The sequence below is a fragment of the Pyrgilauda ruficollis genome, unplaced genomic scaffold, assembly GCF_017590135.1.
Source record: "Pyrgilauda ruficollis isolate IOZ18807 unplaced genomic scaffold, ASM1759013v1 scaffold55, whole genome shotgun sequence".
NCBI lineage: Eukaryota > Metazoa > Chordata > Aves > Passeriformes > Passeridae > Pyrgilauda > Pyrgilauda ruficollis.
Genome location: NW_024527155.1, coordinates 7,994,325 through 8,018,248, shown reverse-complemented (window position 1 = coordinate 8,018,248; position 23,924 = coordinate 7,994,325). Strand labels below are relative to the sequence as shown.

At 42.3% G+C, this 23,924-nt stretch overlaps 1 protein-coding gene across 1 annotated transcript in view; it reads left to right on the top strand.

Moving 5' to 3' along the window:
* Nucleotides 1-23,720, top strand: part of LRRC56 (leucine rich repeat containing 56) — a 57,939-nt gene extending 34,219 nt beyond the window's left edge. Inside the window, exons 6-14 of the mRNA XM_041481287.1 lie at nt 9,499-9,595; nt 9,987-10,184; nt 14,104-14,281; nt 16,366-16,569; nt 17,869-17,933; nt 19,041-19,171; nt 19,863-20,026; nt 22,393-22,750; nt 23,468-23,720. Of these exons, the coding sequence (XP_041337221.1) occupies nt 9,499-9,595; nt 9,987-10,184; nt 14,104-14,281; nt 16,366-16,569; nt 17,869-17,933; nt 19,041-19,171; nt 19,863-20,026; nt 22,393-22,750; nt 23,468-23,660 (1,588 nt within the window). The 3' untranslated portion in view covers nt 23,661-23,720. The remainder of the gene's footprint in view (nt 1-9,498; nt 9,596-9,986; nt 10,185-14,103; nt 14,282-16,365; nt 16,570-17,868; nt 17,934-19,040; nt 19,172-19,862; nt 20,027-22,392; nt 22,751-23,467) is intronic.
* The last annotated feature ends 204 nt before the right edge of the window (nt 23,721-23,924 follow it).

Sequence of the window (23,924 nt, the reverse complement as noted above, 5' to 3'; positions counted from 1 at the left end):
AGAGAGGTTTGGTTTACTCTGCTTAGTGTTGCAGCTACAGTTGCCTCAAGAGCAAGGTCAAGATGATCTACATCCAATTAACACACCTGCACCAGATTTGGGATGTCTGCTGTTGTGCTGTGAAGGAAATGCTGTCTCTGCCTTTTGTAGTAGCAGCCTCAGTATGGAAATCTATAAGGCTCTGTCTGTCTCAGTAATCCTGTGATGGGCTTTGAGGTCCCCCAAGCTCTGCATCTTGTTTGCTTGTTGTGAAATAACATCTGGAGGCCAGTACAAGCAGAGAAAATCTCACTTGAAGCTGTTATTTAAGGAAGAAGTCTTGACACGGGACACATGTTGACAAGTCTGTCAAGATCTGTAGTGAACATTAGAGGCTTAGAGAGGAAAGAAATTTGGAGGAAATCAATTGCCATTGACAGGTCCAAGTTGTACCTGTATCTGTTTCTTGCAAGCTTCTTTTTTTTTTTTTTCACATTAGATCTATACACAGATAAAAAAAAAAGAAAGAAAGGAAAAGTTACAAAGAAGAAATGGCCATCAGCCCCAAAAGGAAATCGTTAGTGCAAATGTGCCTGATCTAAAGGATCTCAAGAACCTGCATTTCCACCATTGTATATTCAGCCTGAATCACTTTAAATTACATTTTCTCTCTAGGTTTTCATATCAACCCACTTCTGTAATATGTCAAGTATTTTTTTACAGTGGAAACTATAGCCATTACCATGGCAAAAAATTGAATAGCTACTCCAAGCTGATCCAATTCTGTAGTTGTGTGTGGTCAATTAATCTACAACTCCAGTTTTTCTGATACACAGAAAAAGATGTTTCAGGGACTTTTTCCTTTTTTTTTCCTTTTTTTGATGGTATGTGTCTTAACACCACTGAGTCTGTCAGACGATTTGAATTTTTTACAGAATTTTCCTTCTGCTTACCCTGAAGCATTAGAAGTTTTTAAGTGTTGATTTTGAAGGATGAGGTCTATATTAAAGCAAAGTTGGAATATGTCTGTCTTACTCTGCCAAAGCTCAGACCTGGGACATACTCTGAAACAGGCATGCAACATGTGGGAGACTGAAAATCATTTATGCAGGAAATTTCAAAGTACTGTGGGATTCAATTGTTCAATGTAAGTAACTCATTCTGTAACCACAGTTTCATTATCCTTTATTTTTTTTTATGTGTAAGCTTCCAACAGTGAGAATGAGCAATTGCCAAAGCTATAGGAACTGTCAGTAGTTCTGGGGTTAAACTGAGGGGCAGTGGATCTGTGGGTGTGAGAGTTGTATTTACTGTGTGTCTCAACTTATTCCTATTTGAAAATCCACTTGGTCTTGTGGAAGACGTAGTGCACCCATTGGGAGGCAGCCACGGTGTGTTGGGTCTCTACAGTTTCTCTGGGGTGCAGCTTTATGCCAAGGGTGGGAGCTGGAGTAGGGTGGAAAAAATGTAGTCAAGGGCAAGTCTTGTTCAACAGGAGCACACTTTGGCAATCTCTATTCCTTTCAAATTGTGGGAGCTGAGTTAAAGCAACTGCTCTTTCGTTGTGAGAATGCTACAGCAGTAACTAAGCTGACAAGCAGTTTTAATGATCAAAAGAAAATTAACACAAAATTACATTATCCTTCCCAGATATGCTGTATATTCATGTGTTAAGGAATTGCTGTTCCTGATTCCATCAGCATTGATCAAGCCCATTATTCTGCTCTAGGTTTTTTTTTTTGACAGCAACTAAAAATGAGAGCACTTGAAATTAAAGCTACATTTCATGTGTATTAACTTTAACAGAAGTAAGCATCTCGGTTACCTTAGGCACAAGTATGATGATCTACAGAAGTGTATGTATCAGCATTCCCACTTCTAAATGTCTCTCTCCTGTTGGTCTCACAAAGCACTTTTTGTTTAAATGAGATATAATCTGACATGGAAAAGAAAGTTCTTGCAAGTAATATAGCGCTTGATGTAATATTGCAGTTGCTACAGTGGTTTCAATGAGGCAATGAGAAGCAACAATGACAAGTGAAAAAGTTATAAATCAGGAATAGCCCAGAGATGTAGCTCATTGGGTTTGGGTTTTTCATCTGTTGTCATCTCCTGTATCCAGATGCCATCCTTGCCTGGCAGTGGTGGAGGCAGGGGTGGTGGGCACTGGTGTTAGAGCAACGAGGATTTCTGTGCAGTGTCTCTGGTTGAAGCACGGCCACAGATGTGTCCATGGCAGAGCTCAAGTACTCTTATCAGGACCATCAGAGTGGTTGTGGGCTCCTGTCCTGGAAAACAGCCAAACTGCCTTGGATAGTTTGTGGTTTTGGCTGCTGTAGCCAGGTAGTCTCTTGTCCTTGTTTCCAGGCTTTTGCTTCAGTGAAAGTGCCAGCCAAAAGCACGTGCTCCTTGGTAAGTGGAATTTTTCTTAGTAGGCCCACAAAAGCTGTGGCAGGTGTCTCTCCCTTTGGCATAACAAAGATGAAAAAGCAGAGTTACAGGCTGGATGAAGTGTGACACCTTGAATGTTCTCCCAGATCTATTTACCCCTGGTGCAGCACCAGGCAGTTGCATTTCCTCCCAGACACCCATTCTGCTGTCAGTGAAGTGTTCAGCAGAGATCCACAGCTAAAAATAACAATACACAAGATCTTTGACCATTTCCAAACTTGGAACTCAACACACAAGCAACCAACAAACAAAAGAAACCCCCACAACCCTAGAATTAAATAGTGAAATTTGTTTGTTGGGAGAAATACTGCCAGGGACATTACCACTGCAGTCCATTTTGAAAACAGCTTCTTATTCATAGTAAGGTTGCCTCAAAAATTTGGGACAACAGAGACATGCTACTGCAAAGGCCTTTGGCAACAATAACTTTTTGTTCATTCAGAAATTCTTCATTTGCATGTAAAAGGGAGTTATGAAAACAGAATTTCACAGACACAATTTTTATTTAAGAAGACATTTGGTAAATGCATGCTTTCTGTTCAGCCTAAAACAAGCTAGCCTTCCTCTGATGTATTTAAGAATTACCTAGCAAACTCGCTTTTTGCTTGTTTTTTGAAGTCTCCAACAACGTGTCTCAACAGGAATAGGAGCTCCTTCTACTGAGAATTTTCACAGTTCAGAAGGCAGAATGAGACCAGATTATTAGATACTACATTTCCATGGTATTTCAGCCTAAAAGTGGCCTTCTGGCTGCAAAAGATGAGGCAAGACCCTTGTTATCTTGCACCTTGGGCCGTGGTTCACTCTGGCACAAGGGAGCATAAGGTGCTGAAGGCAACCTGTGTGTCATGGAGGTGTAAGACGTGGGACAGAGGAGAACCAAGCCAACAGTTCTCAGCATATTGCTGCTTGAATTTGGAAGAGTGAATACAAAGACTGCAATACAGCAAAGCAAGGCAGGTCACCACATTCACAGGACATTTGTTCAGCTGTGAAAGGACACTGCAGGGACAATAAGGACATGGCCTCAGCACTGCTTGCAGAGTTGGGGGCTGTGTCGTGGATTTGATCAAGTACGAGGAACACGTGCATACAATCACTTTTACAATTTTGAGTACAGCTATTTGTGAACACAATGAAACTTTTATGTAAGCTTCCTATTAGAGCATGTGTTACTGATTTAAACAACATTCAGGCTTTAAAAGTTTTTGTCTCAGATGTCAGAATTATCTGTACAACCAAACCATTGTGTGCTGACATTGACCATATAAATGTTATCACAGTGTGGCTTGATAAATTCCATTTGATTTTTGTAGATCAGAGATGGGATTCTTTTATTCCTTTATTTTGTAAGACTGTAGTTTGGTCACTCTCTTACAATCTAAATTTCTCTATTTACCAGTGCATTCATTTACAGAGCCATCTTTAAAATAAATAAAATCTGCATCAATGCCTATTTTAGATATATTGCTTCTGAAGATTTATTCCACTGATGCAGGTGTGCTTTGAGATACTTCTTGCAAGTTCCATGGATTTAGTGCTTTATTTCTCACTAAAAGATTCAAAACTGACTTTTGAACAAACGACAGGGCTCAAACTGACAAATGTGCTCAGGGTTTTGCTGTAGTGTTTACTGGGTAGCTTGAGCTCAGTGGAGCAATTCAGGATTTATTGTCGTGAAACCAAGAGCAGGATTTGGCTCTCTAGGTCTGATATTCATCCAGTAAAAATTTGGCTGGATCAAATCAGTCCCTGAAGAACAAGGATGTTGGATTAATGGAAGAACACATTATTTCTCAAACTTGTTATTAGGTGCTGTGAGCCAAACTGTTCATTGCCCCTCTGCTCTCTCCCCAGCCTGGGGGAGTGATGACAAGATGGGAGCATCAGATTTCATGGGAAAAAATACTAAATGGTTGTGCACAAGATGGAAGTGTGTTGCCAAGACCCTCACAGAAGCACTGGGCTGTTTGATGAGTTCCCATCCCTGCAGCAGTTATTTTGAGATAGTTGGAACCCAGGGTTCAAACCCTTTGGTTTATTAATATTATTTCCTCAAAATCAATTATAAATGCAAATTTTGGGGTTAAAAGTGAAACTAGGGGAGTCTATGTTATTTCTTGGCACTTTGGGATCCTAAAAACATGATCTGATATTCAGTGTGTGTTTTGCAGGCAAGTGTGTGTGTAGGAGCACATGTGGAGTAATTACTCAGGAGGACTCTGGTTTGGCAGCTTCAGGGGCTGTAGTCCTCTGTTTATCACAATCAAAGGTTATGATATATACATCCCCACCCCATGCCCCATCTCTTTGCCTCATACCTGTCTTGAATGAATCATAGCAGTGGTGAGCAGGATATATAATGGCTTTGCTTATTAATTCTATGCCTTTCCTGTGAAGTTCCCAGCTGCCACATCACTTGGGACAGGACACTTTTCCACTGGATTGGGATTATTCATTGTATTAATGGGAGCTATGTTTCCTCTACACTGTCTTCTCTTTCCTTCTATAAGCTCTTTGTTGTTTGCACATCACTGGAGCACTCCTGTGCTGCATCTTATGACCAACTGCCACCAGCCTTGTACAGTCTCATCTTTTTCCTTTCAGCCATCAAACTTTTCAATTCTACTTTCTGGTTTTGGAATAGGTGCTGTAATTTTCTGTATGTTTATATCATGCCCAATGCAGGAGAATCCTCATCTGTGACACATGTCTCATTAATTTGAGCCTTGGGCAATGATTTTTTTGGGGGGAGTGTTTTGTTACACTGCAGATATAATTATAGTGGATTTTCTCTCTTACTACCCTGATAAATTGTTATCAAGAGGTTATTATTACATTAAAATAGTCTACCCTAGTAAATCATTTTCAGAGTGCAAATTCCCATTAATTCCATTTCAATAAAAGTCAATAGTTGTATCTCCCCAGTTTGGGCTGATCTCACCCTCTGCACTTAACACAAATGAAAACATGCCTGTGTGTACACTTGCACACCCATGGTGGTCATGTGTGCTCAAACAACTCCTCACTTTGCTCTCACCCCCTCCAAGGTGGATGTGCCAGATGCTCTAGAGCTGGTCCCAGAGGAGACACTCCCATCTCTTGCAAGCTCTTAAGTTCTCATCTCACCAGCCAAAATATTTCAGAAGAATTTTCAGAAACGCAGGTGTGTGCAGTTGTGAGGATCAGCTTGCTTTGAGCTACATGGCTGTTTCACCTTACAGCAGCCATGCTCTCAAGGGCAATTATCTCTATAGTAATTAACAAGGGAATTTTCTCTGATGCTGCAGCATGAGTCATGCAGCTTCCAAAAGATTAGTTTGTTAGTTACTGAATAAAATGTTTGCAGATGTACTTTGCTGTGATAACATCTCTGACTGGGGATGACTCATTACAGATGCAGGAGTAAAGATCTGCAGGGCCAAAATGTGACTGCATGATCCAGAATTTTAGGCTCCTCTAGCAGCTAGCATGACCCCAGTGTCAGCAAGAGGAATTTGGTTCTGCAGTAGAGCCCAAAGGGGAAAAAGTCCTTTTGCCTCTTCTCCTCACTGCCTCTATATTAGCAGGGAAGGATAGGTGGCAGTCCTTTGCTCTTTGTAAGAGCTGGAGTGCCCTTCTTGAGGGGCAGGAGAAGAGATATCTTGGGCTGCTAAGTCTCTTCCCTGAAACAAGACAGCAAAACTGGGCCAAGTCATACCAAACAGTGCAACAAAGTTCATGCTTTCTTAGTATTTTGTTTATTGAGTTAAAGATGAGCTTTGGGACACCCAATTTCAGCCTTGTAAGAAACCACTTCCTATTAGCTTCCATATTTTTTTCTATTCTGAAGTGTCTGTTTTAAGCATTTTTTAAATAACAAGACCCTGTTATCAGACACTGGGTTGCATTGCAAACATCAGTGGTTCTGCCTTCTGCAAGTACCCAAGACATGGGATGTACAACCTAATTCCTTCGTCTGGAATACAAATCCTCATCAACTTTGATTAGTATTAACCTTGAAAGTGCTACCCCTGACTCATGCCAGTTAGCTGTAGGAGAGTCAGAGCTGCAACCCATGAATGAAACTGGAATGTATTTGAGACTAAACTTAGTAGCACAAATTGTGAAGAGTAAGGTAAGTAGGCTTTAGAAGTCATTTCAGTTAGGGTCTTCTGATGGTGTGCACAGCAGGAGAATGCTTTAAGGACTTGTTAGCTGACAATTCCTAGTGAGTTCCATGCATGAACTGGCACACACTGTGAGTAGGGATTGACCCTGTCTGTGTGCACTGGGTTTAACTACAGCCAGCTCTGGAACAGAAAACTCTGACAAACAAAGAGAAATAGGATTTAACTCTGGAAGTCCTAGACTTCTGAGTGTGAGCAGGGAACTGCTTCCACAAATGCATGGAGTGATCAAGGACTTTGAGGGAATAACTGTTTGTTCTTGGGGACCTGTGTCAAAATTGCTTGGGAATTAATCCTCTGCTTTGCTTTGGCATTCTTTATATTGACAGAGAAACATTAGGAACAAGCATATTGCTGCAATCTCCTTCTGTGGAAAAAACCCTTCAGTTAAAAATTCAAGACAAATTAAAAATGGAAATAAAGTCCATTCACCATATCTTACTCTACCATATGTAGAGTAATCAGATTAGGATTGTCTTCAGTTTTGCTGGCGTAATAAACAGAGCATCTGTCAGAAACACTGTTTCAATGACACAAAAATGAGTGACTACTTCCCTTTATCTCTGTTCACTAGTTTACAGAAGAGAAAATTCTGCACCTAAATTAGCCCAAAATTTGAAAATCTAATCAATGCTTGAAGAGGGTCATGAAATGAGCAGTGCAATCCTTTCACATTATTCCTAATGCCATATTTGTGTTTAAGGGTGTGTTGGCCTTGCTTCATGGTAGGTTCTGGTTTTGTAATTTAATTTAATTTCTTTCTTATTATAGGCATGCAGCTTGCAAATCTAATAATAAATTTTCAGTAAATATTACTTTGGGAGGCATCTGTTCCTTAAGGAAGCCTTAGAACCAGTTTTTGTTTTATTTAGAAAATATACACAATGTAAATAGACCTTGGAAGATCTCGTGCAAGGCCAGGGATGTGGTGATATGAATTTGGCTTTCTTTATCCTTATTTATCCTTATGTCACTAGAGGCAAGCCTCCTGGATGCACAAAATTCACTGGATGCACAAATTCACAGGTGTTGTGGTTCATATCAGTTGAGGATTTTCTCCTCAAGGGAAGAGTAGCCTTCAATGGAAAGAGATGTTCAGTGAGACTGAGATTTTTCTTTTTTGCTTACTTCTGGCCATTGAGTCAGCTGCAGTGTTTGTACCTCAAAAGCTGTAAAATGTTACATGAACACATTGTGTGGTGTATCCATTGTGAGCTTATTTAAATGGGCAGCATCCAGGGAAGGGGTACGTAGACACCCAGTGCCTGCAGCCCCTGCAGTGGTAGAGGATGGATGAAGTCAGATAGGTCTGAATGATGCCCATGGACATACCAGTCCCTAGGAGGCAGAGGGGTGAAAGCCCCCAGTTTCACCTACAAACTCCCGTTCAACCCTGTATTTGGCCCCTCACAGACGAGAGGCACCTCGGGATATTTTTCCTTGCACTTACCCATTATTCAGGCTTGCACAGGCTCCTTTCTCCAGATAAGGCCCTTCCCAAGTATTCAAGTGGTAGAAAAATAACAAAAAAATACAGATAAGAATATGTCTATCCCCACTCATAAAAGCACTCCTTCCTGACCTCTGGGACTGTCTGGATGCCCAGTATCCCTGAAGCAGGTAGCTTGACTACAGGGGGTTGCTGCAAAGCTGTATCAAAGCTGCATGAGGCTCTCAGAGGGCAATGCAAAGCTGGTCTTGTTCCACAAAGCTGGTCTTGATCCACAAAGAGAAGACATGAGTACAACTCTTACCTTGATATTTCAAGATTACAAGGACCCCCATGACTTCTATCTTCTGCAATTTTCTGTCGAAAACTTACTACTGTCTGTATTATAAGAATGAATATTGTGAGAGATAGCTAATCCAAAATTTTGAGGTCCAATAATAGCTATTTAAGAACTATTTTAGCTTTTTATGTGGTCCTGAGAAACTTGCCAGGCTTGAGTATGGATGTTGGACAAGATGACCTTCCTTCAAACTCAGCCATTACTGTGTTTCTGTGGACTCCATGCTAGTCTCTACCTCCTCTGATAAACTCTTTGAATTTAATTACCCACTGTTTCATTCTTTATTATTCAGATACTCTAATATCAGGCTACAGTCGAAAATTTCTGAGCTTTTGTTGGTTTGGGATTTGATAAAATGTTGTATTTAGTTTATGTTAGACTAGTGGCTTTATGCAACTTAATGTTACCAAAGATGGCAGGTGATTAAGGCCCCAAGTTTGATTTGTCACCTTTTTGTGTTATCTTTGTATTGTGCGGCACTGTAATGTCAGTGGGTACATGTGTGTGGACTCAAGCAGCTCAGTGTGTGGTTTTCTGGGTTATGACCAGAAAGTTTAAAGTTCACATAAATGATACCTTATTGATATTTTCCTACACCCAAAGGGTGGGAAAATAGGATGGAAAAGATTATAATTTTCTGCTGATTCAAAAAATGTTATTTCACAGAAGTGTTATTCCTTTCAACTGCAAAATCAGAAGAGCGATAACTCTGTAAGAGGGACAGAGTGAGACTGACCATGCAGTGAGCTCAGATATGTTAATTTGGGTTGTATGAGTACAGCCAGTGATGCCAGCATAAGAAAACCCTGCTTAATTCTTAACAATTGCCTGTGATTTATGGCAGAATTACCATGATGTAGCTCTTGGAATAATCTTAATCAAACAGGACTGGGGTGACATGTTGTCATACAAGAACAAAGATGACAGTGGGATAAGTAAAGAGGGGTATCATTTTATTCCCCACCTTCAAGGGTGAACATTTTTAATGGAGTATCTTGTAAACAATGTGAGATTTGAAGGAAGTAGCAGTTTCCTAGTCTTAGGAAAAAAGAAAGCAAGTCTTGAATTTTTGCATTCATTCAAATAGAGCTTGAATTGTTTTTTATAAGGGATCTTGGAACGTCATTGTCCCATCTCCGTGTCCTGTGGATGGCTCGGTGTGGGCTCTCAGATTTAGATGGGATCTCTTCCTGCAGCTCTCTAAAAGTAAGTATAGATGTGTCCAAATGACAATCTCAGATCTATCTTCAGTTGATATTCTTTACTTTTAGACTTCATTCTCCTCACCTCTTGCTTTTGAGACTGGCTTTGGTTTGATGCCTTGAATTGCATGAGTTGGTTTAAAAGATGCTACAATATACATTTTTCAAATGAGGTGTAACATTCAGGTCTGATCCTGCATTCGCCTAAAGCAGTATATGGCTAAATTAGCTCTTATTTAGGGCTCCAGCAGCCACACTCCATAAAATGTTCACTACCTTGCTAGTTTCATCCTGTGACATTTAGTATTTCAAGTATCAGAAAAGATTTTGCAAAGCTTCAATGTTACTTGTGCAAGCCCATGGTTTACATGTTTATTCTGTTTACTTCTGCTGAGGAACTCTACATTGCTTATAACAATATCTCTGACCTGAGCCAGCTGACCTGGCTGGATCACCTGGAGGTTTTGGACCTGGAAGGGAACAATATTGAGGACATCAACCAGGTGCAGTACCTGCGACTTTGTTGCAAGCTAAGCCATCTGACAGTGGAGGGCAACCTTATTTGCCTGAAGCCAAATGCAGAATCTGCAGAGGTGAGGACATATTGTGTTATTTTTTGTCAGTACTTTCTAGCTGTGAGTTGGAAATAAGAAATGTTTCTGCATCTTCCTATTGCATCATTCTCAACAATGTTTATTCTGACATGGGATGCATTTCCCACCTTTAATTTCTGTTGATTTTGTGGTCTCATCAGTGTGGCCTCCAAGATAACTACAAGTGAAATACAAGATTGCTAGTAAAGACTCAGGCCTGTTTCCCAGCAATATGAGGAAAAACTTTTTCTCTTGGGGTATGAGCACTGGAACAGGTGTCCCAGAGAGGCTGTGGAGTCTCCTCCTCTGGAGATACTCAAAACCCATCTGGATGTGATCCTATGCAGCCTGCTCCAGGTGAACCTGCTTTAGCAGAGGGACTGGACTGGGTGATCTTAGGAAGTCATTTCCCACCCCAACCATTCAGTGATTCTGTGGTGAGACACCAGTTTTTGAGGGGTTGGCATTTCTTTTGGAGGCTCTCCAGTCCAAAAGCAAGTTCTCCAATGCCACCATGCTCAGATGTTAAGCCCTCAGAAAAATAGTGCTTGAGGTAACTAGGACAAGCTATAATGTTGGAACTGCTTGTTACCCTTTCCCCTGAAAGCTTAAAATCAAATGACCAAAAAGACCGTCAGAAAAAGCTGAAGATGCAAAATAGAGTGATTCACCTCTTACATACTAAAATGATGGAACAGTTTCTGCTGAGGTATTTTGTTGAAGGCATGAAAGAGCCTCTGTGTCACAAAGATGAGAACACAGTAGTACGTGATCTGATTTGGGTTTCAGCACACTCAACAAGCAAAGCAAGGGAGATCTAATTCTACATGAACAGCCTCAGAGCTGTATTACTCTCTTTGACTTTCTCCTGCTTCGTAAAAAGCATTCTTGGGATATTAAAACACCAACATATTGCCATCCAGGTCTTTTGGAAGGTCTGTGGACACACACAGAGTTATGTAAAACACAGGTCTCAATAAGGATGGTGCAGTTCCCAATGGCACCAGAAACAGCTGATAATGTAGGTTCACAATCAGAGCTGATGCTGTCCCACTGTGACATATTCCATAGCTTTTCTGTGTATTTTAAAGAAGTTATGTTGATGCTGTTAATTTGCCTAAAAGGTTGGGTTTGGTATTTTTCCTGGGCTTAGACTTGAAAACAGGTGCTAACACTAAAACTCAATCATGCAATAGACATATATTTTAAATCTTGGCACTTCTTAAATATATGAGTTAATAGCATTTTTCAGATGTAATTGTTGGCTTGAGCTTGTTGTTCAGTAAAAGGGGCCATGGAAGGTAGCTCTTTAGCTTTCATAGTTTTCCTCTCTGGCATTCAAAAGAAAATATTATATACTTTCCTTTCTAGTTTAAACTGGTGGAATTATCCTTAAGGGACCACACTGTAACTGCTTGTAACCAAAATGATTTCTCCATTTTGGAACATTTCTCCCTTATGGAATATGCAATCATGAGAGGAAAAACATATTCCTGCAGTAAGGAAGCACTGCCTGCTTGTGATGGACAAGACATGCCTGCTTACTCTTTCTACTCCCATGGAGATAAATGCAGCTACTGACACTTCATATCATAGCTTCCTACCATGGAAATGGTGCAGTGTATCCTAACAGCACAGAAGGTCTGATTCTACTCTCTTGTAATTCCTTCAATCCCATGGAAGTGGGATTTTTGGAGGATTTGGCATCTTCAGTCATTAAGCGTACTTGTAACGGAGAAATGTCAGATTTCCCTTGGTTTGTTCAGGTGAAATGAGTCCTTGGGATGCTCTGCATGTTGTCCCGTAATGCAAGTACAACGAGCAGTGGTATGTGGTGGTGTGCCCTCCTGCTCTTCCCCGTGCAGAATGACTGTCTCTACTCCTGTGCAAGCAGGTGCTAGGATCTGATCAGTGAGAGATGCTTCTGCCCGAATTACAGTGCAAACCTTATGCCAAAGTCAGCGATACAGATTTTATTTAACAGTAAATGTGAGGTAGAGAAATAAAAAGAAAGAAAACAGAAGAGAGAGAAGAATATTGTCACCATCCATGGATGCAGTGGCGTCCCTGTTGATCATTCTTCAGCCTGGATTTCTTGGTGGTAGGGTCCCAATGTCATTCAAAACTTTTCATTCTTTACAAATTTTGGCATACAAAGGAATTAAGCATTAATTGGCTATTCGGTTATCTTATGCTGTTAATTAAATGATTGTCTCTTTTGTCTAATGCTAACTGGTCCACATGCTTCGTCTTTCTTTTCTTTTGAGCCAATGATCATGATGTTCCCCTGTCAAAATTACCTTTTAGCCAGTGGGAACTGATTTCAGCAGAGTTGCTGATTTGTCTTTCCTTGTAGCCTGTAAATTCTGCATTCTGCTTTTTTTTTTTTTTTTTTGTTTCCATTATCAGTGATACATTCTTCCCCACTTTGTTAACCTCCCCCTAAGTGTGAGATAACACCCAGACAATAGTACCACCTTTACCTTATCTACAGTCCCAGTTCCAGGTATCCACAGGGGAATATCTGGGTGCTTGCAGATGCAAATTTGTCCCGGGAATCGGCACAATGGTGTATTTCACACTGAGCTGTAGCAGAGGCAGACTGTGAGTTCGCTGCAGTCTCCCACCCGGTGTTGGGTGGGACGCATCTTCTGTGTTGGGAAGATGCTCTGCTCTCAGGTGGTCACAAAGTGAGGCCTGCCCTTCGCTGCTGAGAGCTTCTCCATGGACTTTGTTGCTTTCTTGATTTCAATGGATATTTGCATTTTTTTTTAGTTTATAGAAAAGCCATTTAGAAAAGAGTATATGTGGGCTTACTTTGGTGTGCCCTTGATGGCCAGCTCTAATTCCTCAAGCTCCTTCTTGTCGTCTGGCCCTTGCTAAAGGTCTGTAAAAGCTCTCCTATTTATTTACTTTTAATCTACAGAATGGTCCAGCTAAATTTACTGCTCTTTCTTCAGATGGCCTGTTTGCTCCCTGTAATTTGATTTTCAGATGAGCTCATCTTCCCCTGTTATCTAAACCAAGAGCAACAACTTGATGATACATTCTGCAGCCTCTGTAGCTGTAATGTAACATGAGTGTAACATGATTCTTCACTCCAACAGGACATGGCTGGGAATTGGCTGTAGCTGAGAATGGTTGACTCAATTTCTAAATTAAGATTAAAGACTTTGTTTCAGAAAATTAGTGTCTGCCTCTTAACAACAGCTAACACATTTTATTTGGTGAGCTCCCTCTGCCAACGTCAGTGCTGCATGATGCAGAGAGAGGGAGCATCCAAGCAGCCAGGCCCCACAGAAAGATTTCTGTTTATGACCACTCTGCATTGAATGAGGACTTGGCTTTGAGGAGGTTTCTAATATTTCATGCAATGTCCTGAAAAGCATAAGATTTGCGTGGGTGAAGCAATTGATTGATGGGTAGCTGTCCATTTGTATTCTGCCACTATCAGTGCCACTCTTGCCTTATACTTTTTTTACTGTATGCCTAAAAACACAATCCATGGAAGTGCTCTTGCTTTCTCCATCAGCAGGTATAGCAACACTCACAACATGTTTTCAAGCCTTTCTATCACCTGAGTATTGAGGCAAACACCAGGGAATCACAAAAGCAGCGAGACAGATTTGCTGAATGCTGAGGGAGCCCAGGCTTTCTGTGGGCATCAGTGGCCTTCTGTGCTTTTGCACATTACACATAATATAACAAAGACAAATGGCAAAGTCATCAGTGGGTAAACAGCAAAGGAGCCTTTGGGTGAAGGCTGTGTCTTTGCAGTCCTCAGGGCATTTTCATGATCAATTCAAGTAGAAATTATGTGAGGAGCAAATTGTATGGCAGTCATAGAAATTGAACAGTATTGTGTTACTGGAAGTCCACAGACTGTTAAATAAACTATCCCCTTTCTCAATTTCTCCAGGACCCAGACTACAATTACAGAGCAGAAGTAAAAAAACTCATTCCCCACTTGAAGTATTTGGACGGAATACCAGCAAGCCAGACTACTCTCCTTCCTTCCAAGAAGATGCATGAAGATTCTCTAATCATCAAGGAATCCATCAAGGAAGGTGGTTTAGCCAAAGACATTTCATCATTAGGTATGACAGGCTTCCTGTTGGGGTTCATTTTTCAAGTTTTGATGTGTAAAAAAAGAAAGATGAAGAGCAAGGTGACCTCTTTTAGTGAAGGGACAAAGGATGTTGTTTTCTTAACCTGGGAAGTAAGAAAGCTGGAATTCAGCAGATAAGAGTGCACATTTAAATGGAAGTTGTCCTAAGCTGGGCATCAAGATCAAAAATGCAGACAACTTCTAGAGCATCAAGCAAATATAGCAGTAGCTGGGACTCTGTACTTAGGGCTTGTTCTGCATGATGGGAAGAAGCAAAGCTTGGAATGGAATGTTTCAACAACAGCTGTTCACAGCTCTTTCCATGGTAACAGTCAATCCCCTGTAGCATGGATGTGGTAGGATTTCCTATTCCAGTTTCATGATAGGAAAGGCAGTCTGGTTACCACCCTTCTGTGGCAGCAACATCCCAGGAAGATTGCATGGTCTTGTAAGAAATCTGTTCCACTTTCTTTGTTATTAGATTAAGTTCATTACATTCATTAGTAGAGAATAAATGGTTTGAAAGTAAATCTGTTGTCCCCTTGCCTGCAGCCTTGGTAATAGTTCAGATGTCCATCTTTTTACGTGTCATGCTACATGCACTTTATCACATACTATTAAATATTGCAAAGTATTTCCTATAACTGCTCATGTTGCTTCCCATTAGTGTGGGCAATGCAGTTTGCTTCCCAGCCCCCTCCCCAGGTTGTGGTTTGCCTGCCAACTGTATTCCATTAAAAATTTAGTTTGTTTTGGAATAAGTACATACATTTGTCATTTATTGAATCCCTATGGGTCCAAATCATTAGTTGTAATAGTAGTCATGGTAGAGAAAAAATCCATTAAAATCTGATCTCAATAATTGTGCCTTGGCAACATCACCTGAGGTTCAGAAAACTAGTTAACAAAGTTTGCTGACAGAAGCAGTAGGGGTAGAGCACAAAATTGTGAATTCATGCAATTTCCTGGTGTAACCAGGTGTGTCCTGGTGTAACCAGACTTATATTCTTGCTGGCAGCTATAAACCAGTAAGTTCCTTAGGTCAGGTTCAGACATCCCAGTACTTTTTTCTTTCCAGTAGCAATGTTAATTTGGGTACTTTTCACATGGTGTGTTTCATGGGTTCATATTAACAGCTGTGCCCAAGATACATTAAAAGTCCCTAACACTCAACTCTTAAGGATATGGCCATATTATCACAGAGCTGATGCCTCAGTTTGGAGGTGCTCAACACTTTAAAAAGCACATTATTCATTTGGGCACTGGAATGAAATTCTCTCTCCCATGGGTTGTTGGCTGCATATGCTGCTCTTAGAGCTGTGCTGTGCTCCCAGAACAGCCAGCAGCTGAGCGGGTAAGAGGACTGTCTGCCTTTGCAAGTTTTTATATAATCCTTCCTGTCCTGTAGCATTGCAAAAACAGTTTTCACCTTTCTTTCTGTGGTAGAGAGCTATCTGTCTCTGAGGCAGTACTGGAAAAATCTATCACTGCCGTTCCCAGATTTCTGTAGCTCCTGGTACAGTTTCCCCTGTTTGACTGGTGGCTCTGGTAAGGTGTCATCACCATCTGCATTGTTCCAGGGCATTTAAGCAATGTATTTTAGAACTGGGGCCTGGGCTGTGCCTGCAGCAAGTCTGGGATGGTTCCCCTGTGAGCAGGTGGGCAGCAAATGAGAGGCAGCTTACAGTTATCCTGGGCATGCAGGCAGGAAAGCAGCAGAGCTCTGGATTGTCCAGGCTCACCTGGCAGCCAGGGGTGGCTGGTGAGCACAGAGCAGTTCCTGACCCATAACCCCAGCAGTCTGTCTTTGGTGCCCAGGAGCAGAAGAAGGGTGGGAAGGGATATCAGTTTAATTAGAGATCCCCAGATTCTGCCATGACTGTGCAGCACTGGAAGACCTCTTTCCTTCAGCTGGACCCATTCCATCATGTTTCTTGTAGCTGCAGTTACATATTTTTCTGTCCTCTATAGCTCCAGGTGCGCAGCAGCAGTCACCATACTGGCAAGGTACAGTGATGGTGTGGTTTGAAGCCTTGCATAACTGTGCTTGCACTAATGAAATCTCTCTTCTAGATCCATATCTTGGGGAAGTAGCAAAGCAGTCTGGATGCAGCCCAAAACCCCCAACAACTTCCAGACCTGGAAATGCACAGTGTTCTGCTAATGTAGGGATTTGTAGTGATGCCAGCCTCTTGGCCGGTGGCTGTCCTCTTCCAGATCCCACTGTTTTTCCTGATAAGCTGTTCACAAAAGATGACTCCAGTGATTTGACACATGGTAATGTATGTTTTTTTAATCCTGTTTTTCCCACACCTCCACCTCCTTCTGAATGTTATTACTGATGAAAGCCAGGGTGCTTTGAATACCACTCACCCCTGCCACTGTTAATCAGGTTTAGCATATGTTGTCTTCCACGAGACTCACCTGCTATAGTGTAGGCTTTCCTTTCTTTCCCCTGCAGCAGAAGGTGCGAGTCACCTGGGCTGCCCACTCCTCAGCCCCCCCACCATGCACCATGTGCTGCTGTCCCTTTTCACAGCCCATACCAACAGTCCTGCTTGAGTAACATCAGGCCATGGCAAGGTTCAGCCACGGGAATGTGGTCCAAGGTAGTCCTTTAGAGAGGTGTGGTGATGCACATTCACTCCCCCCTGGATCATGGGCTCAGACTGTGTGTCCTGCAGTCTCACACTACCACAGCATCGCTGCTGGCAATGAACACTTGGGTTTGGGTTTCCAGAGGTTGGTCCCTCAGCAAGAGGAGGCAGTTCCTTGACTTCACATCCCTACAAGCTAGCCCAAAACACAGGTCTACCACTGCCCTTCTTGCCCTAGTCACTTTGAAGTACCACCCATCCTTCCCTGACTCCTGGAAACACCGTGACAGTGTAACTGCACCAGCCCACAGACTGCAGATTAGATAGGAAGATGGCATTTGTTTCCAGGCATTGTGGGCTGCTTTTCTCAGATGCCAGTCTCTCCTCAGTTCTCTGCCTATGGGTAGGACCCAGGATGATGGATTAGACAAAGCAATGCAGAGTCAACAGCTGAGTGCACATTTGGAAATGTACATGGAAACCAAGTAGAGCTTGTCAGGGAATGAGACCATAATTTTACACACAATTTCAGGCAGCTAATACTACTGATAGAGACAGTTTCACCCAATGTTCACTGCTTCTTCTGACCCTTTGTTGCCTTATCTCTTGTTGACCTGATTTTGATCAAGATCCAGCTGAAAAAATAATCCAGCAGAACAAACAGAAAAGAACCCAAAAAATCATATTTTTTTAAAATCTGAATTTGTTCCCTGATCTGACTGACCACGTGTCCACACAAATATTTGCACCAGCACAACCAAGGAGGCAGGGCAGGAGCAGAAGGAGACAGATTCTGGCGGAAGCAGAGAAACTGCCTCTTAGCAGCAGTGTCAGGCCATGCCAGCTGACACCGTGAACTTACACCATGAAACACTATTACAACTTCCCGTCTATGGGAAATTATATTGGCTGACTTCAACAACAGCACCATTTGTTAAATGCTGGAGTCAAATGTTTTCTATTCTCCTGTTTTTCTTAGGACTCCGTCAAGTCATATGTGGGAACCCTGCCAAGGCCCTCCATGTGAGGAGGCAAAAGCTAGGTGTATGTTTTTCTTGTATACTTCATATTCCTGCATGGTCACCCCCATAACTCCTGGGACAAACTGAACTCCCACTGTGGCTTGTTGCAGCCCACTCTCTTCTGTAGCCCAAGAACCCCCAAGATGCAGTTGCCTTTGAGGAGGACAGAGGGTCCCCTGCCATCATGTTGCACGTGCCCATGTGTTAGCAGCAGTGGACCATCAGCTGCAAGGGAGCACATGAAAGTCACATATCAGCTTCTGGGGGCAGACTTCCCATCCTCCTGCAATGACCAAAGTACAGGATTGCAAAATTTGATAGTATTTCTACAACAGCTATAAAGAAAAAGACTTTTTTCAGCAGTGTTTGTTTGATGTTGGTGTGAACAGTCAGCTTGCTAATACTGCAAGGTCGCTCCTATTGGCTAAACAAACACAAAGCCAAAGTTTGTTCCTCTTGGCAGTGGGGTGGTGCCCCTGCCCTGTGGGTCAGCCTGCTCATTTTGGCAGTAATTCAGTGAGAGGATACCCATGTGTGTAAAGGGGAGCAGCCAGGCTTGTCATGGTCAGCTTTTGTGGCCCTGAGGTTCAACACATCACAGCTACACGTGAGTAGATTTAAACAGGCTGGGGTAAATCAGGGAGATGCACAGGACACAGACTTAATGCTCACAACAGATGTTAAAGAACTGCACAGAAATATTTGTACTGCCCATGTCTTTCTGCTACTACAGCTTCAGCATAGGAAGCTTTTCTGAAACAAATTTGAACATTTTAGTGAATTATTGTGTGCTAAGAACTGGGATGTGGAATCGAACTGTGGTCATATACTGAGTGATGCAGTTTCTGTGGTACTGGTCTTAATATGCTTATTGGTTTAGGTGCTATAGGCTTATATCCAGTGAAATATAAATCAACAATTTTGTCCCTGCTACCCTGGGTTTCTCAGGCTGTAATAGTACATGACTGGGGAGTGGGGCTTCTTAAAACTGAGGAGTTAGAAAATGATGAGGGATGATCTAAAAACTCAGAAACAACAGTGGGCTTTGATGTATTCTAAAATCCACATCTAGAAATGGAGCTGGGAAGAGTTCCCAGGGATATCTAGATAACTTCTGCCATTTCCACAGCCACCTGCTGTGAGCCCTTTGAAACCGTCTGGTCTGATGACAGAAAACTTTTGTGGCTCTGGAGGAGGAAGATATCTGCACCAGGAAAAGGTGTCCTCTGACCTGGGAGTATGGACGGAGCAGCACAAGGGGTGAGACCGCCGGGGAAATGTTGCCATGCAAGAAACTGGGCATTAATTTTCTGCTGCAAAAATAAAATCGGCGCTTTGGCCACCTGGTGGTGGTTTCGAGGGATGGTCTCGGCCTCCTGCCTTCCTGTCCCTGCTTTGGGCAGCAGTCCTCCCGCCCGGAGCATCTGCGGGATGGCAAGGAGGAAGACTCTCTTCCTTCTCGCTGGAGCACAGGCAGCATGGGCTCACTTCCTTAGCAAGAGCAAAGAAATGACTTTTCATAACTGTGAGCTGTTCTTGGCCCTGACAGTGTCTAATAAGGGGATGAGCTTTTCTGCAAGCAGCACATTGGCCTAAGCAAACAAAAGGCTGAAAGACAAATACCACCTTGCTGAGATCCCATAGATCTCACAGACAGGTAATGGTATTTTGGAAGTAAAAATGGTTTTATTTCTCTGAGCTTACTTCACTGGGTAGTATTTTAAATCTGCCCCACTTCACCTGATTAACTTTAAGATGCTTGAGATAATCAGACACAGGCATCTTAGATGGTTGATCCAATTAAAATTATTTTTCATATCTCCTGGAAGGTGTGAAGTAACAGTGGGTGACTAAATCCACTGCCAGGGTGTTTGCCTGAGTGTCTGCATTTGACCAGCTGCATAAACACACTCAAAATCTAATTAAAGGTGTGATACTTGATGTTGTCCAGGTGCCTGCAAACAGGTCAGCAAGAACAAGCCAGCCAAGCACTGAAGGTGAATAAAGGCGAAGACTGGAGCCTGGCTGACATCTTAGAAAATGAGTTGAGGGAGGCCTGTGATGAGGACCTCATTGAAAGGATTTCACTTGACCCTTCTTCCCACTCCTCCTCAGGTACTGGACCTAAGCCCCTGGAGAAGGGTTGGCATCAGTCCAAACACACGCTGTTTGTAGATAGGTGCATGGGAAATCCCAGTGTTTTATGGGATCTGGCATCTGTGCTCCAGAGCAGCAATTGGAAAATGCCATTGCAGAGCCAGACCCGAAGCAATCCATTCCAGTTTTTAAGCAGGACATTGTGGCCAGCTGTGTTGACCATCAGTTGATATATTTCAGCATGAATATGTGGAATTAGGAGGAGCAAAGGTGATTTCATACTAGCTTAGCATCACGTGTAGTAGAAGGACAGGTCTCTGTCTTTCACCTTGTGTCATTAATTTATGACAGTGCCCGGTGAGTCTAAAATATCGTCATTCCTACTGAGCTGTATTTGAACCCAGTTGGCAATGATGTAAATAATGACTGAGCTAATGATTAATGTTTAACTGAGCAACTGGGAATTCTGGAAAGACATGCAACCAAAAGGATGCATTCAATAAAAGGTTTAAAAATGGAACATGCTCTTCTACTCAGGAATAAAGCCAAAGGCTTCTCTGAAATTGCATTTACGTGAATGAAAGCAGAATTCCCACTCTTCACAACCTGTTGAATATTGTCTTTAAGATTAAAAACATCAATAATGGTTATTCCAAACATGTATCAAATAGAGGACCATATATAATTACAACTTCAATATTTTTTCTATTGTTAATAAAAAACAACTCTTTTTTTCTCCATAAGTAAAAGCATGTGAGTTTTCATTTTACATTTCTTTCAAGGGCAAAAATGGATCTACTAAAATTTAGAAAAATACAGTATATTTTGAAAAAAACCTGGAAATATCATTAAATTATTCAAAGCCTCTATGTGTATTAACAGTACTGTAAACAGTATCTCCATAACAAGAATAAAAGCTGTTTGGAAGAATTAAAGGAATGGCCTATTGGCCAGTGGCCACAGAAGTCTTGGATTATGATCTCATGGTCTCAATCTTAGATTTAATCTGATCTTTTTCAGATTTTATATGATTTCTTTACATTAAGTATGATGGTCTCATCATCGTTCTAGATTGACAAGACAACGTCACAAACATCTCACGGTGTAACAGTGCCATGCCCTATAGCACTGTGAAAGTGAATGATTGGGCATAGAGCTGTCCATCTTCTAACTACATCTGCTGGATGATGATGGAGCGGTTTGAAATCTAGAATTGTCTTAAGGTGGTGGGGTGACTGACCAGGATCCTAATGACACTCAGAAGTGTGTCCAGTCCAGTGTGAGTTTCTCACAGAAGAACTTGTTGCTGGAAGCGATTCTTCTGACCAGAAAAGGACAAGTCATCTGAGCAAAGCCATTCTTACATAAAAATGTTTGCAGCATCAGATCCATATAAACTGCATTTTTTGGAAGGCGTTGAATGTTATTTCAGGCTCTTGAGTCAGACATACCAGTCTCTCAGAGTCCTCTACTTAAAAACAAATATGAAGTTTAGACATTTTAAAAGCATATCGTATGATACAAACTGTTCCATGAAAACTTTTTGTCAGCTTTACCTAGTCAGTAAAATACATCCCCATCAACTGGGAGCCACAGAGATGAACTTTCTGGGCCTGAGTTTTGGTGGCACATTCTTTAGATTATGTTCCTGCTCTGGACCCTGCACATCAGGCACTTAGGTACAGTTGGTTCTTTTAATAGACAAGAGCAATTGGATCCCTGCTATTTATAGAATGGTTGGTTCTTTCAATAGACAAGAGCAATCAGATCCCTGCTATATTTAGAATGGTTCTAAGCATGTGTGCATGCTGGTTATATTTATAAGTCAGCAACAAGTTTTTTCTTCTCCCTGTGCTGCACATATTGCACGGAGAGAATTACATGGCTGAAACACAAACAGCCAGAAAGTAGTCCTGCATTCAGTGCGATATTTTCCCCAGCAGTCAGGCACTTATTATGAGATTCCATGATCTCTGCCTCTGATTTAAAAAGTGGATCCACTCATCTGTGATTATTCCTCTGCCTTGCACTTCGGATCACTGGAAGGAGTCCTAAGGTATTTAGAACAAGTCAGTGCAAACACTGGCAGGGAATGATGCAGGTGTGATCCTGCCTGAGGACAGGAGGGCAGGTGAGCTCGTGTGTGCCCCGTGAGCTCTGCCTGTGAGCTGCTCCACGCTTGGCACGTCACCAGCAGTGCTGGCAGGGAGGCTGACAGTGAACCAAACCGACTGTCAGAGGAAGCAATTCAACATGGCCAGCGTCACGACACATCTGCCCGCCCAGCTCCATCACACAGCACCTCCAAAACCTTTCACTCCCTGGGTTAGTCATGTAGCAGTCAGATGAACAGGTAAATCACTGTGCTTTCCACTCTGTTTCAGGTTCATCACAGACTCAGGAGGGTGCAGTGTTCTCCAACACAAAACGTTATCTAATTCCATCCCCTCCAAAAAACCCTTCACCTGCCTCTGCAGTGGATGTTGCAAGACCCTGGAAAACAAGGAACCACAGGAGTATAAAAATACCCAGCCAAGAAGAGGACAGACAATGTACACAGAAATGCCAGTCCAAAGCTCATCAAGAGAATTCAGCCCAGCCTCAGGACAAGGAGCCCGCTCTCCTGGGCCTGCACAGCACAGTGGCTGCCTCTGGATCCCAAGGGCAGCGCCAGCCTGTGGGCTGCACCAGCCAGCCAAGGCCCATTCCAGGAGCAGCAGCTATTGGGTTACCAAGGATCAGGTATGTGCACTGGAATGCATCTGGGGGAGGGACTTCATGGCAGGAAAAGGCAGATTTCTCTGTTGTCTCTGGGGTCTCCTGCTTCTTCTGTAAAAAGAATTCCTTTTATTTGTGCTGACATTTACCTTTGACTGTCTAAAGCTAATGAAACATTTTCCCATGTTCCTTATAGCTTGAGTATTGTAAATTTTGTATTTTCTTGAATAATAGCCCAGAATTTTGCTGTGTTCTTACTGCTCCATTCTCATGTTCCCCACCCAGAGCCAATGCTGTGTCAGTTGCAAAGATCTTGTGGCACTTGTTCAAAATTCTCCTCCAGTGCACTCCAGGAAGGGTTCCTGACATCCCACTTGGGTTTTTTCCATGACACAAATTCATGTTAGAATGAGCTCTGGAAAATAGTGATTAAAGAAGTGCCACATGCACTAAAACATGTTTGTTTCTGAACCTGTTTGCTGTAAATTGAGCATCATCTTGTTGCTTCTTTGAAGAAATACAACAGAGGGCTTGTGACATGATGGCTTGGGTTTGAATTGCTGTAGTCACTTTGGAGTCAGCACAGGCAGAGAGCATGTGCCTTGTGAGGGAAGCTCGTGTGCCTGGGGCTTCTCCCAGGCCTGGCAGCTTTTGGTTCAGTTTTCAGAGCTGCTGAGGAGAATGCAGGTATTCAAATCCAGTGTGCAGCCTCACCTCACAGTGTTTTCCTCTTTTCCTCAGGCCCATCATGGATGAGAGCCCTTCTAAAGAGATCAACCACCAGTACCCAGCTGCCTACTCATCCACAAAAGCCTCACAGAGGTTTAGGCCAATGAATTCTGCTTGGCCCCTGACTGCCAGGTCCATTCTGCAGTCATTGCCACACAAATCCACTGCCACAAAAACATCTCAGAACAGAAGTCCTCAGTCCTAGAAGGTACCCAGTTGCCAGCATGTGTTGGAGCCATGTACACAGTGCAGCCATGAAGGATCAATGCTGTCTTGCAGCTTCTTCTGCAAGCTAAACACAGAGCAGTTCAAACAATTAATGTGATTTGCCTCAATTCAGGATACAGCTGGTCCAGAAATATTTTAAGAGCAACCACTGATCAACCAATGAGCTAATGAATGTCTTATTACAGAAAAATGTGGTTATTTTTGCAACCTATACACACTAAAACAGAACAAGTCCTATCAT